Source organism: Sus scrofa, chromosome 2, assembly GCF_054392235.1.
Source record: "Sus scrofa isolate SSC_HxYL_T2T_F1_AM1 chromosome 2, Sscrofa_HxYL_maternal_Yorkshire_Landrace_v2.0, whole genome shotgun sequence".
NCBI classification, from domain to species: domain Eukaryota; kingdom Metazoa; phylum Chordata; class Mammalia; order Artiodactyla; family Suidae; genus Sus; species Sus scrofa.
Window position 1 is genome coordinate 154,586,475 of NC_139384.1, and position 20,994 is coordinate 154,607,468.

A 20,994-nucleotide genomic window follows, 5' to 3' on the forward strand; every position below is an offset into this window, starting at 1 on the left:
TACCCAGTTCTCTGGCACTAACAAGTATGGGGCTGGATTTCTGCTCCTTCACCCGCTTTGACTGGTGATTTTCTTTGAGTTCTAGAGTAAGAACATAGGTCAGCTCAACAGCTCCGAACGTTGCCAAGAGGCCTTGAATCAAAACCTGAATCCAGACCCTTGGCCTCCCTGGAGGGCAGTGCTGCTGAAGAGAGGAGACTTTCCTTAATAAGGCGCACTCTGTTTGCATATGCTGTTCTGCACACGTGGAAATCTGGGTTGGGGCGAGGATGGCAGTGGTTCCCACAGTGGCCATGTGAACCAAGAATTTCCTCTGGGCCAAGAATTTTCACTGTATTATCTCATTTAACCCTCCCAAGACACCTAGGTGGCAGGTCATATTCTTACTTTCCAAGTGAGAAAAGCGAGGCCAGAGGGTTAAGTAACAAGCCCAATGCAGATTTCTTCACACACTCTTATGCTACCATACGTGGCCTTCCAGGGCTCCTGCCATCTGAGTCAGGCACCTGAATTCCCAGTGCTATTCAGAAGGTGTCCCAAATTACACGCCTAGCGTGCAGTCTGCCACGTTAACTGTGGCATCAGAGGCCATTTGTACAGACACTCCTGTGCTTGGAACTGGAATTGCAGCCTCTTTTTACCCTAGAATTCAAGGTTTCCCAGAAGAGTCAGCTTAACCCCACGGAGCACATCAGCGAGGTTTTCTGTTCCCATGAGATTCTGAGGAGCAGAGAGCATGCTCATGGTAAGACTTAACTAGAAACATTTAAAACTTTCAAGAAATTAAAGCGTGTTCCCTCTGTGTTGGAGGGAGCAGGCAGGTCACACGAATCGCGTAGCTTGCCTGACACCACACAGCAGACTACAGTCCAAAATCCACTTATTTGCAATAAACGTTGCATATTAAACATTGTGTATGTTAGACACACTCAGTGGTCTTATTTTGCTTCCCTCTGGTACCCATTTTTCACAGAGTATCAGGCCTTCAGCAGGCCCATCTGAAGACAAACCATGAGAACAAAGGTCAGAACACTTCTGCCTTCCAGCTCTTCCTCTCAAGGGCCTGCTTGGTGGGTGGGAAGACGGGGACATGCCATCTGCCCAGTAAATGCTGGCTTCCTCCCTACCACCTGTGCAGCTAAGGATGGAGAGTGAGCACCGCCGGGGTGGCTGTTTGTGCTTAGCGCCTGCAACCGTTGGTGCATATTCCTCACATGATAAAGGCTACCTGATAGAGAAGCCGTCACATCTAAGCCACTGTTCTGTGTTCCATTTTAAAGCCATCCTGCAGAACCTAAATGTCCGCCTGCACTGTTCTGAATCTCCTGACGTCTGCACTTTCCTTCTCTTGGTTTGTGACATGTTTCACCCTTTAGAGCCTCTTAGCAGAGACCAGATCCGACTTTGGGCTTCTCTGCAACATCGGATGCCTCAGTCATGCTCAGGAAATCCTGCTCAGCAACATCATGGTAGGACCCAGTCAGCTAGTATCAGATGTACACAGCACCACCAGACTAAAGCAGAAGGAAGAGGCTTTTATTCTTAGTCGAGAAGGTTCTTTTCTCCAGAGTCATACCTCCATTTATCAACACCATCTGAGAGCTGGGCTGGCCGGAAAGCCCGGAGGAGATATGCAGCCTTTGGCACAATTGCTCTTGCTCTCCGGTTACTATAAGGTCTGGAGAACGACTTTAACTCTCCCGGTTACCACAACCACATCTGCACGATGTGCAGAGCAAAAGCAGCGTAATTTATGATGTGTCAGCGTACGATTCTGAACTAGGATTTCACCACTCAAGCCCAATGGAAACACAACCTGGAGACTCAGCTTGAAACGGAGCCCACGTCTTTGTAGGGGGTTTACCGCCCCTGCCCCACGTGACTCTTGCTGTCGTGGAGCCAGCGGGGCCCTGACCAGGCTTGGGGACCAAACCTCTGGCTAGTTATGGCAATCTAGAACAATCCAATACTGGTAGCCAACCTGATTTCACAGCAGGTGTGTTAGGTCAGCAGCGAGTCCTCCCAAACCATTTTTTAGGACCCCTTAGGCAGGCTGTAGCCCTCCCAACTCCCCGTTGCCCATACCTCGACCCCTGTGCTTCTGCATCACCCCTGCCTCTGAATGAGTCTTTCCTGAATAGAACCTGGAGAGGAGGGGCCAGCCCTCAGCCCTCCTCCCTTCCCCCGCCCTTGACTAAGGAGGACACCAGAGGGCGAGGGGATCCAAGAGAGATGGGTGCTTACTGTGCTGGTCGCTCCTGTCCCTGGTCCCATCCACTGTGCCATCTGGAAGGATCCTGAGGAAATGGCCCCCATTGCTGCAGTAGAGGAGCTTGGGCTTCTTGTAATTTCCTGGAGGCAGATTAAACTTCTCGGTCAGGGCCGTGAAGGTTGTGATTTCGCCTTCAGCCATGGCTCAGCAGTTGCTGGTTGTGGTGCTTTCGAGGCTGTTGAGAAATTAAAGAACCCTGTAGGATGTTCCTGCAGCGAAGGGGCAGCGGGCACTTTCCAGAAGAGACGGAGAGCCTCAGGGCACAGACTCCTGGTCTGGTGGTAACCACAGGCTGCCCAGGTGCTGCCCACAGTTAAAGGGCCTACCCGGTGGCCGGTGGTTAATTAAGGAAGGATGGACCTGGCAGGGGAGGGATTTTCAGGCATTTCCCACCCAATGGGACACAGCTCTGGACCAGGCTGGGCATTTTTTAGAACATCGAATTTGATCATTTGGCAGAGGGGAAAAAAAAAATAGTGTTTGGGTCCCTCCTTCTGATCCACACACATCCTCCAATTAAACACCAAAGTTGCCCTAAAATAACACTCAGGGTCTGGCGGAAACCCACAAAAGCCGGGAGGCCGGCACTGAGGTTGTGCCCTTTCTCTCCCACTCTCTTGACCAGGCGCTGAGGCTGTGTACAGAGACAGCCCAGGTAGCCGGGCATGGGAGACCCAGGGGTGGGAAGGTGGGGGCGAGAGTGGGGGGGGGGTGTTTCCTTGACAGCCAAGGGTTAATGTGTAAAGGACAGTCCTGGGTTCGCGGAGGGAAAGGGAACCGGAGCTGGAGAAGAAGGGACATGGAGGTGTTAAGGGGGCTTTTTAAAGGGCAACCACTGTGCCAAAGGGACATTTTATGAAGTGGAGTTTTTGAAGGTTCTGCCTGTGTCCACAGCTTCCTGTGGATCCTCACGTGACACAGGAAGGTGGTGGCCTGTCCCTGGTACAAAGGCTGTTGTCCTAATTATTTTCTCATGGGACATACATATGATGACACAGAAGCCACCAGGCCATGCACGCTCACCCTAGAACGTTGTATATACCCACTCTAAATGCATTTATATTATTACTGTAAAAATGCATTGATGGCACTTAGAAGGATTGAAAAGCAAAGCCAGTAAACATTAGTATTTTTAAATATCTTCTTGCCCCATCGTTTAGGAGAATGCACTGCTGGACTGCAAGGATTGTGCAAGAGCAAGGCGAAGCAGAGACCAGAAAACTAACGTGGGAACTTCCTCGTACAAGAGTGAGTAGGAGCTCATTGAGCAGGTTGATGATCAAGTGGCTTTGTAATAATAACGCGCACCAACCTCGTTAGCATATCACGGGCCACAGGTTAACTCGTGGCATCCCCACCATAACCCTTCGAGACAACATCATCCTCATTTTTTTATAAAACCAAACCGAAGCTTACAGATACTCAATGGCCTGTCCAGGATCATCAGCTAGTGAGTGTGGGAGCTGAGCCTCAAAAGAGGTCTGTTGAAAGAAAGCCCAAACTGGCCCTTTATCACCGTGACAAAGTGAGATGACGTCACTGAAACCGTAGTATCATATCCATGAGGGGGGGTTTACCCGTTGCCTGGCATGTGCACCTGCCCCCGTGACGTCGCCGTTCATTAAGGAACTCATTTGCCACTCACATGGTGATGGTCACCACCAGCAGCTTCCAGTTTTGCCTGCATACATCTCCTCATTCCCCCGAGAGCCCACGTCACCAAGTGTGAGGGGCCCTGCGAACTTGCTGGAAGGCCAGCCAGCCTCGTGCATTCCTGGCACTCACCATCCACCCCCCTCCCACCACCACACACACATAAACCCTCTGCCCAAGCCTGGAGCGGCCTCTTGGAGCTACTCGAACAGAGTCGTTCCTTCCACCATCAAGGCGGTGCGTTGGGTGATTTGTCCCGACTTTGGTGTGAGGGTTCAGTTTGGAAACCTCCATTCATTTTCCCTGCATTTTCACATGCCTGGTACACCTCTTCTTCTTATTTTTTCCTTTTTTGGCCTCCCCATGGCATATGGGGCTCCTGGGCCAGGTGTCAAATCCAAGCCACACTTGCAACCTACACTGCAGTTGTGGAAACGCTGGACCCTTTAAGCCACTGTACTAGGCTGGGCTGGGGATCAAACCTGCAGGAACTCCTCTTCTAATCGACAGTCACCTGATTTGAGTTCCTCTGAGGACCCCCAAAGAGCCTTTTGGCACATGTTGTATAAACTATCTTTAAAATCAGACCACCCCAAATATCCCCTTTTCAGATGGTGAAACCCTGTCTGGCCCTCTTCACATGGAACAACAATAGGTGGAAAACAGTTTCATTTCCATCAGTTTCACAGGGAGGATGGCAGAGTTCCCCTCGCAAGGCACTTTGCATTTCCTTCCCAAACCCTCACTCTTTCTTGCAAAGCGCTGTCTTTCGTCTACAAGCCTCTGGGTCTCTGTGCCCACCTCTGTCTCTCTACTTAGCCTGCCCGCGCCAGCCCCTCCATCTCCCTCTCTCTCTGCATCCTCATTACATTCTGGATCCCCCCTGACGTAAAGCAGTTATGCACGTCCACAGATGGACATCTTCTCCCAGCTCTCATCAGCACGCAGCAGTGACCAGATCCTTCTTCCTCAAATTACAACTTAGAGATAAGCCCTATTTTTTGTTCTAGCAGGTTTTTTTTTTTTTCTACACACTTACTGAGCACTTAATTCGGTACAGGTGACAGCACTTACACACTAGTGGTGGCCGTTTCACTGTATGAACAGCCATTTGTATCGTGCATCTTAGACGGTAGAATTTTGTTTCTTGCTGTACCTGGGTTTTCTCAAATGGAGGTCAAACCCTGAGCCCAATTGTGCAGCAGGTGCCTTCAGAGGATGGACTCCCTTGTAGATCCAGCACCCGTGGGGAGTCTCCATTAAGTTGGTTTCTAAGGGTGGGGTGTGGATTTAGCTCTACTCATTTGCAGTCTTGCTTCTGTCCCATTGGGGTGGAGGGAACAGGTGCACCAAAGGGCTGACTGAGGTTGGAGGCATCAGCTCTGACCAAGAATTGTCCTGATACTCCCATTCACATGAGTGTAAGCCATGGGGGGTTGTGTCACTGCGCGCTCTCCCCAGCTAGGACCTCTGCCAGAGGCCAGTAGGCACCCCTTGCCTCCTGATCACAATGAAACCTGTGGTTATCCAGGGCCACATGTCGACTCTGTGCCTGCTCTGCCCCCCCACTCCAGTGACAGGAACAGTGACTGGGGGGTGCAGGGGTGTGGCTGCCCTGATTTCAGATCACTCTTACCACCTATCAGTTCAGATCCATTCCTGAAACCTGAAGGACATACGCTGATGCCTGAAAATAAATCTTGATCGTCTATGACAATAGGATTTATGAATTAGCTGGACATCCAAAAAATGAAATCCCTTTTTGTTGGAGAAGGGAAGTCCAGAGGCACAAAATGCCTACCCCACCCCTTTTTTTGCTTTGTTTATAACTTGCTTTTATTTTAGGCAGTGGTTGGTCCAAGTTTTCTTGCCAATCCAGTATTTGTTAAAGGATAGGAATAAAAGAAGTATGTGATATGATAAAACAATTAGGCAGCAGCCTTACCAGGGGCTTAGGGATTTTCACAAACTGCTCTAATAAGAGAGTCCATTAACTATGTGAAATCAGGCAGTAAGAGGAATGGCAATTTGTCATGTGTAAGCTGTACTGCTGGTTGCTATTATCTTTTTGTTGGCTGTCAGGAGAGGACTGTGTGTGTGTGTGTGTGTGTGTGTGTGTGTGTGTGTGTGTGTGTGTCTTGGGAGATGGAGAAGATCAAGCCCCATGGCCTCCATGTCATTGTTGTGTGCTAAACTGAGCCCTTTGAGGTTTAGGGCATTGGGGAGATTTTCTTGACTCACTGATGACACCAAAGTGGGGAATACCAAGCCTTTTGGAACGTCTATGTGAAGGCTGACTTATTTGGTCAGCTGTAGCCTCTGAAAGAGAACCTTAACCCTGACATGTGAATAGGATCTTCAGTATATGCTCTCGCCTGGGAATACACCAGTCACTTTTCAATGTGGGAGCGTGAGCAACACTCTTCGGCCCCAGCCATGCACAGTTTGGCTCTGGGACCCTGGGTGAGTCACTCACTCCTTCCGAGATGTTTCCTCTAATAGTCTTTACCCTGCCCACTCAGTTGTCTGAAGGGTTAAATGGACCCAGTATTCATAACAACACTTGCAAAATTTGCAACTGTGACCTGACCTCAGGGAGATAGGAGTCAGTGATTATGTTGAACTAATTGAAGCCTGATGTGGTCTAGGTCAGCTACAACTGAATGCTTAATTTAAGATAATTTTTTACACAAAAGACCCAGAATTGCCAACACAATCCTGAGGAACATAAACCAAGCAGGAGGCATAACTCTCTCAGACTTCAGGCAATATTACAAAGCCACATTCATCAAGGCAGTGGAACAGAATAGAGAACACAGAAGTAAACCTAGACACATACAGTCAACTAATCTTTGACAAAGAAGGCAAAAATAACAGTCTTTTCAGCAAGTGGTGCTGGAAAAACTGGACAGCCACATGTAAATCAATGAAACGGGAACACACCCTTACACCATTCATAAAAATAAACTCAAAATGGCTTAAAGACTTAAATATAAGGCAGGATACCATCAAACTCCTAGAAGAGAATATAGGCAAAACATTCTCTGACATCAACCTTACCAATGTTTTCTCAGGTCAGTCTCCCAAGGCAACAGAAATAAAGGCAAAAATAAACTAATAGGACCTAATCAAACTGACAAGCTTTTGCACAACAAAGGAAACCATAAAAAAAAAAAAAAACAGACAATTTTCGGAATGGGAGAAAATAGTTTCAAACTATGCAACCGACAAGGGCTTAATCTCTAAAATATACAAACAACTTATACAACTCAACAGCAAAAAAGCCAACAACTCAATAGAAAAATGGGCGAAAGACCTTAAAATACATTTCTCCAAAGGAGATTCACAAATGGCCAACAAGCACATGAAAAAATGCTCTACATCACTGATTATTAAAGAAATGCAAATCAAAACTACTATGAAGTACTACTTCACACCAGTCAGAATGGCCATCATTAATAAGTCCACAAATAACAAATGCTGTAGAGGGTGTGGAGAAAAGGGAACCCTCCTACACTGTTGGTGGGAATGTAAATTGGTACAGCCACTATGGAAAACAGTGTGAAGGCACCTTAGAAAACTACAGAACTACATATAACCCAGCAACCCCACTCTTGAGCATATATCCAGACAAAACTTTGCTTGAAAAAAACACATGCACCCGCATGTTCACTGCAACGCCATTCATAATAGCCAAGACATGGAAACAACCCAAATGTCCATTAACAGATGAATGGATTAAGAAGATGTGGTATGTATATACAATGGAATACTACTCAGCCATAAAAAGAACAAACTCATGCCATTTGCAGCAACATGGATGGAACTAGAGATTCTCATACTAAATGAAGTCAGTCATAAAGAGAAAGGCAAATACTATATGATATCTCTTAGATCTGGAACCTAATATACAGCACAAATGAACCTTTCCACAGAAAAGAAACTGTTGGACTTAGAGAACAGACTTGCGGTTGCCAAGGAAGAGGGGGAGGAAGTGGGATAGACTGGGAATTTGGAGTTAATAGATGCAGACTACTGCCTTTGGAATGGATAAGCAATGAGATCCTGCTGTGTAGCACTGGGAACCATATCTAGTCACTTATGATGGAGCATGATTATGTGAGAAAAAGAATATATATGTGTGACTGGGTCCCTTGCTGTACAGTAGAAAATTATCAGAACACTGTAAACCAGCTATAATGGAAAAAATAAAAATCATTAAAAAATAAAAATAAATAAAATGATTTTTTAGTTGTTACGGAAATAGAATGTTTCATTCCCTCTCGTATTTGGCAGAAGTTAGCTAAGGCCTGCCTCCCTCACTGTTTAAGCCTCAAACAGTAGAGAAGATGGAGGGGGCAAAGGTAAGCTGTGGTTGTGCAAGAGGAACTCCAGGTCACTGTTTCAGACTCAGGTCTCAGTTTATCAACATTTATCGGAGGAACATTTGTGAAGCTTGCAATTTCTGGGACACATTTGTGCGTAATTTGGCCCTGGTGACTAGGCTAGAAGGGAAGACATGGTTCTAAGAATCAAAGGAAGGCAAACACTGATGCTTATTTTTTTTAATTTTGTTTTTAGCCTCCATCACTGCTTAAACAATGCAAAATACCCATGAAGGAGGATATTTTGCAAAATATATTAAGCCACTGAGGATAGGTGTATAGGCATCTATGAATGTGGTAATTGGATATATGTCCTCGAATCCAGCATACATAAAACAGGTCTCACCTTTGGTAACCCTCACCCAAATATGCCCTAAGTCCTTGTTCCCCATCTCTTTGAATGGTATCACCCGAAAATCTTAACTCTTCTTTAGAGATACTAATTACCCTTAGATTTTTGATAAATCAAATATCATGTTAAATCTTAAGGGTAACTACTAAAAGAAATAAGACGTATTAATTCCACTCAGCAACTGGGGGATAAGGGAAAAAAAGGTGAAATAAATAAAAAACTGTATTTATAAAAAAATGGAAAAAGAGAAAAAGAATAGAAATGTTTTAAAAATTTTTCTCATAATTAGGTGGCAAAAATAAATTCAAATATATTTATAATCACAATAAATGTAAATGGGCTAAATCTACTAGCTACTGGATTTTTAATAGAAATCATCCACAGTCAGATTACAAGAGACACCCTTAAACATAAGGACACAGAAAGGTCAAAAGCAAAAGGATGAGACATAGATACCAAATATTAACAAAAAGTAAGAGTTAATATGGCGTATTAATATAGTATGAGGTAGGTCTAAGGCAAAAAAGAATGATCAGGGATCAAAGGAATCACTGCATGATAAATAGGTCGCTTCAACAGAAAGATATAAAAACTCTAGGCTTGTATATATATATTTCATGACATAGCCTCAAAATATATAGAACAAAAATTGGCAACTATATAAAGAGAAATTGACAGATCCATGACAATGGCGGGAGATTGTAACACATTTCTATCACAAATGATAGAGCGCACAGGCAAAAAAATATTAAGGAAGTAGAAGACTGAAATACACAGTTAATAAGCTTAATAGAATGAACAGTACAAGACAGCCCTGGAGTTCGTTTTGTGGTGCAGTGGGTTAAGCATCTGACTGCAGCTGCTTTGGAGTCTCGGATTCAATCCCCAGGCTGGCACAATGGTTAAGGGATCCAGCATTGCTACAGCTGTGGCGTAGGTCTCACCCATGGTTCGGATTCCATCCCTGGCCTGGGAACTTCTGCATGCTGTGGGCATGGCCATTAAAAGAAAATGAGGAGCTCCCATCGTGGCGCAGTGGTTAACGAATCCGACTAGGAACCATGAGGTTGGAGGTTCGGTCCCTGGCCTTGCTCAGTGGGTTAAGGATCCGATGTTGCTGTGAGCTGTCGTGTAGGTCGCAGATGTGGCTTGGATCCCGCGTTGCTGTAGCTCTGGCATAGGCTGGTGGCTACAGCTCCGATTAGACCCCTAGCCTGGGAACCTCCACATGCTGTGGGAGCAGCCCTAGAAAAGGCAAAAAGACAAAAAAAAAAAAAAAAAAAAAAAAAAAACGAAAAGAAAGAAAAAAAAAAAGAAAACGAGAGAACCCTGCACCCAACAGTTAGTGAACACCATTCTTCTCCAGGACACATGGACTGCTTATGAAAATTGACCGTGTACTGGCTTATAAGGAAAGAGTCAACACAAATAGAATTCATTTTGTTGAGACTGTTCTTTGGGTGGAATAGAAATCACTCCCACTGGTGACAGAGCCCGTTCATCCATCCCTCCTTGACATCTAGCGTTACCCTCTCTTCTCCATCCTCATTGTGCTGCCCTAGTTCAGGTGCAGCACCTTCTCTCACCCAGGCTGCTGAGGCAGGCAACAGTGATCTCTCTTCTCCAGCACTGCTCCTTCCAGTCCACTTTCCGCTCTGCTGCCAGTGACCTTTCTAACATGCAAAAATAAGCATCCCTCTCCTACTGATGATCTTTGACTGTGTCAGTGCATTCCCAGAAGCTGTCAGGATAAAACCCAGACCCCACCATGACTTATAAGGCTTTCCTCATCTGGTGCCCACTAACCATGTTGCCTTTTCTCTTATTGGCCTGCCCTTCTTGGAGCCCCACCCCGACCCCCCATCCTTACACTCATCCAGCCACATTCTCTGTCTCTCACTTCCTCCACCCTTCCACCGTGGCTTGGCTAAGTCACACTCATCCTTCAAAAATTCATCTCAGATATTTCCTCCTCCAGAAGCCTATTTGGACAGATTCCCAGCCTTAACCTCCCTTCTCTTCCTCCATTCCACACACACCAGTTCAGATTTGTTGGTTCCCCGATGCTTCCAGAGCAACATTTCAAATTCTCTGTCGCAGCCCTGTGTGTGTTCCCTGTTTAAACCCTTCATTGTTTCCCCATTGCTCTGGAGCAAAGACTAAGGTCATAACAGGGCCTGGGGGGCTTTGTGAGGACAACCCCTTGCCTCTTCCCCTGCCTCGTCCCCTGTCCCTCTCTCGCTACAAATTAGCCTTCCATCTGCTTGAAAACATGCATTCCTGCCCCCCTCAGGACATCGCTTAGGCTGTTCCCTCTCTCTGAAATACTGTTCCTCTCCTCCTTCATGCTACCCCACTCACTTGGACTCCTACTTTTTCTTTAAGTCTTAGTTCAGTTGTCGATTCCTCAAGGAAGACTTGCCTGACTTCCCTTAACCGGGCCAGGTTCCTCTCGTCCCCCTAGGATTGTTTAACCTTTTGCTCAGAGCTCTTGTGTCCATTTTAAATAACATTTTCAGTCTTCTGATTATTTAATTAATGTCTCTCTCCATGGTAGTACAAACCAATCTGTCTTGCTCATTGCGGTGTATCCTAGTACCTGGCAAAATGCCTAACACCGAATGGGCATTTGATAAATAGTTTTTGGATCAATGAATGAATGTAATTTAACTATGTTTGCTTGACCATTTCCTTCATTAGTCTCTGAGGCCCTGAGACAGAAACTGTGCCTTATCTTTCTAGACCTAGCACTTAGTCTTGGCTGCACATAATCTGTCCTGTGCATGTTTGCTGGTTGCATACCAAGCCAGTCCCTTCTCGTCAGGACACCTAGCAGAAGGGGAGGTCCTTCAGGTATTAACAGAGAAGCTATGCCAGGAGCCTACAGGTATTTTAATTGGATTCAAATTAGGGTTGAGATGTCCTACCTGGGGTAAAAAGCTGGCCCAAACCTGTGTCGCATCTTGTAGAAGATACTTCCTTACTTCCTCAAAGGAGATGTTAAGGGAATTAAGGATTTAGAGGAAGGTATCAAACCCTGTGGTCTCAAGTCTGACCTTCTTCTCCGACCAAGAGGAAGTTGGGAGGGTCTTGGAAAGAGTTCCCGGTGTTATGATGTCTGCAGGGTGTGTCTCGTTGGGTTCCCATCCTCTGGTGAAGGCAAGTTTGCCTGAAGGAAGGGAGACGTGTGTTCTTTCCTCTTTTTTCTCTACTCCACCCTTGGAGATCTGCATCAGGTCTGAGATAAGGATGGAGCCCGGGCAGGCACCTCCTCCTGATGCTCCCAAGCCAGGGAGCTCTCAATCCCTGAGCTAAAACCTCATTTCCCAAAGGTGGCAGCAAACTCTGGATGTGGCTGTGGGATGGGCTTGACAGAGGTGTGTAACATGGCTCCTACATGTTTGTGAAAAGCTAATGGTTAAATATTCACAAATTTTGTGAGCCAGTCATCGAACCATTAGTAGCTTGAAATTGGCCCCAGCAAGAGTATTTACACCAAGGAAACTGGCACACGCTGTAAGTCAAGGCTTTTCTCTTTCTGCTCTTCCTTCCCTCCCTCCTTTCCTTGCTTCTTTTTTTCCTGACTGCCAATCTCAGGTTGGAGTCCTGACTGGACCCTCACACACCCTCAGTTTCCTCATCTCCAGAACAATAGCTACTGCCCAGGGTTCTCTGAGTATTAAGTGATAATGCATACAAAGTGCTGAGCCCAGCACTTGAAAGCTTATAAGCACTCAGTAGATATTAGCTTGATTATCCACCTCCGTGTGGCTTCTTGTTTTATTTTCCAATCGATTTAGGATTGAACAAACCTGATTTTTAACATTTCAGTGATATTTTCACAATATTTGAAGAACATCATTTTCTAAGTGCTAGGGGAGAATTCTTCTTTATCACTCATGTGCAGCGAAGCTCTCGTCTCATCTACTTACGTGCCAACTGTGATGTACCAGCTCTCAGTATGGGTCATGGGTTTATGTGTATGACTCTCAGGAGGACAGAGGATCACTGAGTTCAGTTGTCTTTGTCTCCTGTCCTTTGATTTAGGGTCCTTCTAATCCTTGAGAGTCTCCAAGTCCCTGAAAATAAACTATCCCCCAGTTTCCAAAATCAAACGTTGTACGAAGGCGATCAAGGGGTCATGTTCTGGATGGGCAGGGGCAGAAGGCTGCAGATGTCCTGGAAATTTACAACAGAAAAGGAGGAAAAATAAAAGGAAAAGAAAAAAAATGGCCTGAAATCACGCATCCATTAACTCTGAAATTTGAAAGTCTCTGAAAACCAGAAGCTCTTCCACAACTGAAAGGTGGCAAAACCCAACCCAAACCGTCCTGAGACTATTTAAAGTCTTTATCCCACTTTGGGTTATTTATTTATTTTTTTTTCTTTTGAGGGCCTCACCTGCAGCATGTGGAGGTTCCCAGGCTAGGGGTCCAGTCGGAGCTACAGCTGGTGACCTACACCACAGCCACAGCAACGCTGGATCCTTGACCCATTGAGCGAGGCCAGGGATTGAACCCGCACCCTCATAGTTCCTAGTCAGATTTGTTTCTGCTGCACCACAATGGGGACTCCTGGGTTAATATTTGCATCGTCTGGTGCGGAGTTACTAACATGTTTGGTTATAGGATGCGGTACCAGACGCCTCTGGAGTTGTTTCATAATACACGATATATGCACCATACTGCCTTTCTAAAATCCCCCAAATTCTGGATTCTGGAACATGTCTAGCCCCAAGGCTTTTCAAATAAGAGTTTCTGGACCTGTAGCAGAAATAACAGTGTCTGCCCTTAAGGAGTTTACAGTCTGGCTGTACCAGATTCATCAAGCTGTGCCTCAGATAAGAGGGACGTGAATGCTTAGACTAAGTAGCCAGCAGGAAGTGGGGGCTGTGTCACACAATAGCTCAATCCCAGCCTTAGCTCTCACACTCCACAGTGAAGAGGAGAACACAGGGGCAGACACATCCATTCCCAAGCATCACCTCCAGTATCCTGCATTCCCTTGTTCTGGATCTTTCATGCTCTGCAGTCTGGCTTCTCCACCCCCCATAAATCTCCCCCATAGAGTATCATTCAATTTGAGGTCAGGAATTCTTTTAAGTGCTCAGAGAAAACAGCCTCCCCTCCGAGAGGAAAAACAGACCACTCCCTGGCGCAGTGGTGTACTCTGCCGGGCCCCAGTGCTGTCTGAAATTTAATGGTACATCCCGGGCCAGAGCATCCTTTGGGCGCTCAGTGAAGACCTGCACACATCTCCCGTGGAAATATCCTTCCTGCAGACTGATGCTTTAAAGGGCTTCGAGCCAAATGCAAAACGATTCTGCAGGCACTCTGGCTGCCCTCCCCCGCCCCTTCCTCTAGCCTTCTTTTACTGATGTGTCTCCAAAAATCTTTTGAATCTGTTGTGTGAGTTACAATCTCCAGAACCAGCCCAGCAAGAACATTCCTTTCTTGAAGTCAGTGGACCTTACACCTCATAGAAAGAAAGGCTGTTTGTTGAGTCTTTTTTTTTTTTGTATTCCTTCTCTCCTGGCCTAGAAAACTCAGCTTCTCCAAACTCAAGTCCTTTGAAGTAGGCGTATGTTATCTCTCTGGAAATGCCGAGGGCTTGCCCCTGCCGTATATTTCTTTATAGCCTGCTCCGGACATACCCATAAATCATAAAATATGTCCATAAATAATAAGAGTGACCTTTTCTTGAACATTTACCATGTACCAGGTACTGTCTTAAGTGCTTGACATACATGATTTTAATTAATTTCAAAGAAATTCTATTAGGCAGGCATGGCTTTTTTTTTTTTTTTCTTTGTTTTTGTAAGCCGGGAGGTAAATGAATTGAGGAATATTTTGATGCAGTCATCTACCCCCAGCCAGTTCAATGTCTCAGAGTTTAATTAACAGACCAGGGACACTGCCCTGAACTGAACTCATGACATTGTTTTTTAATCTCCCATTTGGCAGCTGAGGACACTGGGGCTCAGAGAGCTTAAGCAATTTGTCTAAGGTCACACAGCTACATAAATGTGAAAGTTGAGATCAGAAGGGAGGGTTTTTGGACTCCAAAGCCTACAATTTAAATTGCCAAAGAAACGTGGGAAAGAGAATTAAATGCCTCTTTGACTGAGTGGTCCTTGGCTTTTCTACCCATTTTACGCCACCAGCCCCCAGAGCTCCCAGAGCGCCGTTGTCATGTTCTGAAGGAAGCGCTTGTTTTTCTTCAATGAGGTCTTTGCAGGTTTCTCCCTTGACACGTGACCATCTTCCACCGCGGTCCAGTGCCCCCACCAGCACGTTGCTGATTGTCACTGTAACACTGCTCCCCCTTGACCCAGCGTTGGCCAAGCCCTTCTTGGCTTTTGTCACCGTGGAGTCATTTGCCTTTGCTCTGAAGGGGCTGGGCTGAGGCCAGATACCACCGGGCAGACTGGGTCAAAGATCTTCCTCCAGCCTAGCTTGGAAAGGCGCAGGGAAGGGATATTCCCACAGACCTGGCTGTGGGTCTCTCCTGTGTCATTCACTCCCTGTAGGACCAGACAAGTCACTTAACCTTTCTGACCCTCATCTGCCAAAGGATGCTGTGGAGACGCCCGATCCTGTGGTGGTGGTGCCGGGAGGAAGGAGGAGAGCTAAGACTTGGGAAGGGCCTTGCTTAGCATGAGTGCCTTGGAATAGGAGGCCCTATGACTGTGGTTAATGAGAGCCTGTGTTTTAGTGTGTCCGTTATTTACATTTTTAAAACACTTGGGCTTTTGCAAAGCATTTTACCTTGGGGTGTCTCTGGTACAGACACCATGCCAGGGACTGGGTAATCCTGTTGTGTCTGCTCTTCCTGCTGTCACTGAGTAGATGAACGCCTCTCCCGTTTCTCTAACCAGCCGATCTGAGACGCAGAGATGCTGACGAGCTTATCAAAACAAAGCTCTGGCTCTGCCAAGAATAAAACCCTTTGTCCCGAGACATCAGCTTATCTCGCTGCCCCTCTGTGGGGCGGCTTCATTTCCAAAGGCCCCAGGCTCACTCAAAACATTCAAAAATGAAAAAGGACAAAACTCACATTTCTGCCAGCCAGATATATCCAAGCGTCTCTGGAAGAAGACTTAGCAGTCCTGGCATGCGGGTTTGTATTTTAAGGTGCTTGGATACAGAAGAGGAATGTAAACCCCGTGGAACTCGTTTCACATGTCAGAGTCTATTCTGGGTCTTGAAAGCGGGCCACGGAGGCCCCAACTATGTGCCAAGAGTGACATTCCTGCAGAGGCGTCCAGCACCATGCAGGGAGTGGGTGGGGGGAACTGGGCCCGGGATTCACAAAGGTACCCAGTGGATGTCATGGCCAAAGGGCAGGAAGAAAAGAATCCCCCAGTACCAGTCTCCTGGGGCCTCGTTTTTGCCAGGCTTGCCGCAGGAAGGTCTAAAACTTGTTTCCTTTTGCGTTATTTCTTGTTAAGGACTTTGGCTATCTTTAGAGATTTCTTCCACGTGCCAGCTCTCTGATCCCACAGGAAAAGTCCAGAAGGGACCCGGACCAGTGTGCACTCTTTGCCCTGTTTCCGCCTGTCTGATGGTTCTCGGGTCCGGAGACTGCGTCCCTGGTGCTCCGCACACAGGTCCCCACACAGCTGTGGTTGGCAGGGGCCAGGTGGGTTTTATGGGAAGGAGATGGAGCCAGAGAACATCACTCCTGAAGGCCCTGGGGTACGACCAGTGTTTGATAAGCGATGAAAGAGCTTGGAAGCAAGTCGTGGTCTTGTATCCAAGAGGCTAAACTAAGAGATAAATCTGCCCTTGTATCTAGCGTCTCCATGAAGGTGCAAATTGCAGTCAAGATGCCATTTATCAGAAACATTGCAGTGATAGCTCAGTGCTGATATGTCCAACATGGCCTCTCCCGGGGGCGGTCTTGAACTTGGCAGGGAACTCAACGTATGGCTTGCTTTCATCCCTTCAACGCCTCATGGCTTCGCTCCTTGTTTATTCCTTTTTTTTTTTTTTTCCTAACTGACCTTTCAAAGCCATTAATATCCTCCACCTCCCAGTGCCCTTCTCTCAGGTCTTAGAGATCAGAGTGCCATTGCCTTGGGTGGGGTGGTTTGAAACATGGAACGCTTCTGCGTTATTGGCCTTTGAAAGCAGATGAGGCAACACGAAGTAGGGAGAAATGTCAGGGGCTGGCCTCCTTCTCTGGGCTGCCATCTTTTGGCACATGGGTCCTCTTGAACTTTCAAGGAAACCACATTCCTTGGCTCCCTGGCATTATCAGATTCAAGGGGCTGGAATTTCACACATCTTGACATGTAGGTGGGCCCGTGGGGTGGGGCAGTCAGAAGGCAGAATATTTCCCAGTGTTTCCACGATGCTGTATTCCTGACTCCTTGATGGCGTGAATAGATTTTCTATGGATGAGTTCATACAGAAGATAAATAGATGGGTGTTGCTTTTCAAAACTGTCCTCCCCAGGAGCAAGTCATTAGGTTGTCAGGTTTGGCTGGTTTGATTTGCAGACATTCTTCTTGGCAGCATCTTGGGCAGCATGACCCTCAGGAGCCCCCAAGATTCCCTGTGTTGGGCACATGCTGTCTAGGGGAGACCCCATGGCTTCCCTATCTTCTGCCTCAGACCCCGAAGTGTTTCTTATGTAATATTTATGATACTTGGTGATTTTCTGTATGTGTTTGCTTCCTTGGTACTGTTTCCCTCCAGCACCACACACACACACACACACACACACACACAGATTGTTTGGCTCACACACTATTGTCATCACCTAGATCTGTGCCTGATGCGTAGTAATTGCTCAGTAAATATTTGGGAATGAATGAAGTCAAGAAATAAATTATCAGAAAAGCTGTTGGGAAAAAGTGTAAAACAACCCAATTTACCTAAAATATTCCCTGTGGAAGAAGGTGGTATTTTGGGTTAGTTTCCTTTCTCCACTGATCCTTTCAAGCGTGGTGAATAGCATTTGTTAGAGCAGCGTGTTCCAGTGTTGGAATCACTGCTTATCCACAGAGGACTCTGAAGAAACAGTGTGAAACTCTTTTTCTGTTTCTTCTCCTCCCTTCTATCTCTCCAGCCTTTCTTTCTTTCTTCCTATATTTTTAAAATGCCCATCAAGCATATGCCAGGCATGGCGACAAAGGGGTAACACTGAACCTCCTTCTGAGAATTACTGTGAGGACTAAAGGAGATCATTGTATTTAACAGTTTGGGGCAGAGGACCTAACGCAGTAAGAGCCTCATAAATGTCAGCCAGTTATGTTACCCCCAGAAATATGTATGAAGCAACTATTATGCACCTTCTGGCTCAGAGTCTCCAGAATAAGGAGAAACAATGCTGTCTACACCACCAGGCAGCTTTGATGATTCATGTCATTAGTTTTCCTTCCGTGATATCTGTTTAGAGTAGAGGGTCACCTGGTGGTCTCTTGCCTTACAGGTGGGCAAGTTCAGCCACCAGGACAAGAGTGAAGAAATGAACAAACTATCAAAAATTTAAATAAGGGCTGGATCAGTTACTCATTTTCCCCCTTGGCCTCAGCTTTCTCATGTGGCTTGGCACAGCATGGTTACTGGTTCTTTTTTTAAAAAGAAACTTGATATTTTGTTCATCCATTAAATTTGATTTTTAGAAAACCTTGTGTTAAAATATTAGTTCTCTTGATTTCTGAGTAAATTGGACACCCAAAGCAGGGGCCTCCCTGGCCCCATCCTGGTCCCAGCCCTGCTAGTGCATCAACATCTTTAAGCATTCACAATCAAGCCCCGTGACTCTAGTACTTACCACCCACTGTCAATGCCTAGTCGCGTCCGGCTGCCATTCCTATCTTAACTTCTAAAGTAGCCCCTCCTTGGTTCTTGGCCCCCTCCAGTCATTTCTATACACAGTGTCAGAAGATCTTATAAATCTATCAGATGATCCCTCCCTGGCCTAAAACCTTCATAGCTTTCCATTTCCGTGAAGTAAAACCCAGACCCTGTGACCCAGCCTGACCTCCTCCTCCCTCCCTCTCCACATTGAGTTCTGTCCACTCCTGGCTTCTCTTGGATCCTTGAGTCCATGGTGGTTTCCTCCCTCCGGCTGCCTTCATACAAATGCTTCCCTCACCAGCAATGCTCTTTCTTCCCCAACCCTTTCCACCTCGCAGGTGGCAGCTGAAGTGCCACCTCCCCGAGGTCTTCCTTGACCTCCTGCTCTGAGTTCTGTCCCCTCTACCTCTGTGGTTCTCCCCTGTTGGCTCTTGTTCTTTTCACCACTTCTCATCATTTGTAATTTAATTGTGTGCCCCCCCCATGTGTTTCCTCAGTTGATGACATTCTCCCCGACTTGACCATAAGCCCCTGGAGGACAGAGCCAGCTTCTTCACAGCCCCTCAAGCACGCCTGGCACAGAGAACCTGCTCAACTCTTTCTCGAGTGAATGAAGGAGGGCAGGGAATAAGTGAATCCATCAGTCTTCCGCTTGCAAAATCTTGACCTAAGGACTCTGCCACACACTCAGGAACTTTTAGGTCCTGTTCTGTTCTCTGGCGTCATGAACTTTGCTCTTCTAAAGCAAGTGTTTTTCCCCCGGATTATTTTTATGGAAAAACGTGAAGCAAATATAGAGATAATTATTGATTCTCACTCATCAAGTCCCTGTTCCCCGCCACCAACATCCTCCTGGGAACCACAGGAAGTAAGTCCACTAACCACTTGAAATGCTCTTGTAAAAATAGACCGGACTTGACCTTCTTCCTGTGGAAGGGCCTCTTTTCTCAGGGCAAAGAAATTGTATCTGCTCTTGGGAGCCTCCCTCTCCATCATCCTTCCAGCAGGACTCATCTGGACATAAGTCCTATTCTGCAGCCGTCCCCCCTCCACCTGGGTCACCACCTGAGCAAATTCCTCGTTTATCATCTCTGTGCTTTTGTTTTTATATTGAAATGATAAGATAGACAGAAATCAAGGCCTGGGTTGGTTTGAGCTATTGGGATAAACTAGTGTGCATGATATTCCAGTAGGGTGGGTTTCCCATCACCGGAGGTTAGCATCCCTTTCCTTGGGCCTCAACACAGGTGTGCACCTTTATTACTCAGATCCTTATCCCCTTGCCAAATCCCTTACTTTAAAATTGTTTTACCGAAGTACAGTTTTACCTAAATTTCATTTCCTTATTTAAAGATAGCTTTATCTCTCTATTATAATTGCAAAAATGTCCCGTAAAGGGAAGGCAATTGTAAAGGCAAATACAGTGAAAGGACAGCAGTCACTGGCTTTTGCTTGGATGCTGTTTCCTGCCTGCTCAACTCTTGTAGTCACAAAGAGAGAACAGCAGTTCTAGGTGAGCTGAAAACAAAGTTGTACCAAACCAAAGCTTTCTCCTTGAATAATGAAAGTGATTGAAGGAGTCTTCAAAGGGGGCACCCTTTCTCTCGGCATTGTTCCTAAAAGATGTCTTAGAACCACTCAGAACTTTGGCGTCGCCAGGGGCAAGGGCCCCATTCTTTGAAAAGCAAAGGGCTAATACTTGGGTGCTTGGCTGTTAGATCCTTTCAACAAATAAGCAAAGGATGCCAGTCAGTCTTCTTAGAAATCCTTACGTTTGAGAGTGCTAGAAAAATTAGACAATACAGAAGAACAACAATAAAAAGCCTTAAAAGACTGTCCAGGTTCCTCTTGGCCACAGATAACTTCTGTTAACATATCGATTCATGGAGACGAAAGGATGTTGCAAAGTGAAATTAGACATGATTCACACATACGAACATCTCAGATTTCCAGAGGCAAAAAGACAGCTTTATGCTTTGTTGATTTTCTGCGTTGTTTGCCTGATTTCTATTGTGTTGCCATCTACTTTTTTCTTTAATCTTTCTTATTTCTACTAACTTTTAGATTCCTTTATACTTTTATTTTTAAAATTCTTTTAATGCAGAACCCTGGGTCATTCATTTTTAGACCCTCCCTTAAAAATGTTTTAATATGAGCACTTGATGGTAAAATTCCCCTCTAACGATTATTTGAGTTGCCTCCCCAATTTTTGTATGCCGTACTTTTTATATTGTTCACTTTAAATTATTTTATAATTTCTCCTTTGTTTTTTTGGGTTTTTTTTTTTTTTTTTTTTTTTTTTTTGGTCGAAGGGTTATTTCAATGAAGGTTGTTTAGCTGAAAGTATTTGAGGTTTTCTGGATAGTTATGGTTGTTGAGATCTAATTTAATTGCATGTGATCAGAGAGTTTATTTTGTATGATTTCAACGCTGTTAACTTGATTCAGATTTGATCTGAAGAAAGTGAACTCATATGTATGATTTTTTTCTCATTAATAAACATAAATTTATATGCATCTGCAT

The 20,994-nt window shown here is 45.7% G+C and overlaps 2 protein-coding genes and 1 non-coding gene across 25 annotated transcripts in view; 1 reads left to right on the forward strand and 2 right to left on the reverse strand.

The window, feature by feature from the left end:
• Positions 1-20,994, forward strand: part of LOC146405800 (uncharacterized) — a 474,542-nt gene that overhangs the window by 258,636 nt on the left and 194,912 nt on the right. For 14 of the 19 annotated variants that reach the window (XR_014838944.1, XR_014838942.1, XR_014838943.1 and 11 more), the window contains one exon: positions 3,433-3,520. Coding sequence is in view for 11 of the 19 variants with exons in the window: in XM_085014910.1 (XP_084871036.1) it covers positions 3,433-3,520 (88 nt within the window). In the remaining 8 variants the exon portion in view is untranslated. Of the gene's footprint in view, positions 1-973; positions 1,025-3,432; positions 8,916-18,968; positions 19,340-20,994 lie in introns of those variants that run through there. The other 5 variants (XR_014838948.1, XR_014838949.1, XR_014838950.1 and 2 more) reach the window with 4 other exon arrangements.
• The window catches only part of FGF1 (fibroblast growth factor 1), a 107,456-nt gene that overhangs the window by 18,372 nt on the left and 68,090 nt on the right, over positions 1-20,994 (reverse strand). For all 5 annotated transcript variants that reach the window (XR_002341962.2, NM_001444842.1, XM_013987618.3 and 2 more), the window contains 1 exon segment: positions 2,245-2,447. Coding sequence is in view for 4 of the 5 variants with exons in the window: in NM_001444842.1 (NP_001431771.1) it covers positions 2,245-2,413 (169 nt within the window). In the remaining variant the exon portion in view is untranslated.
• LOC146405802 (small nucleolar RNA SNORA36 family) lies at positions 14,475-14,602 on the reverse strand. Its single transcript, XR_014839242.1, has one exon. It is a non-coding gene; the product is annotated as a small nucleolar RNA SNORA36 family (small nucleolar RNA).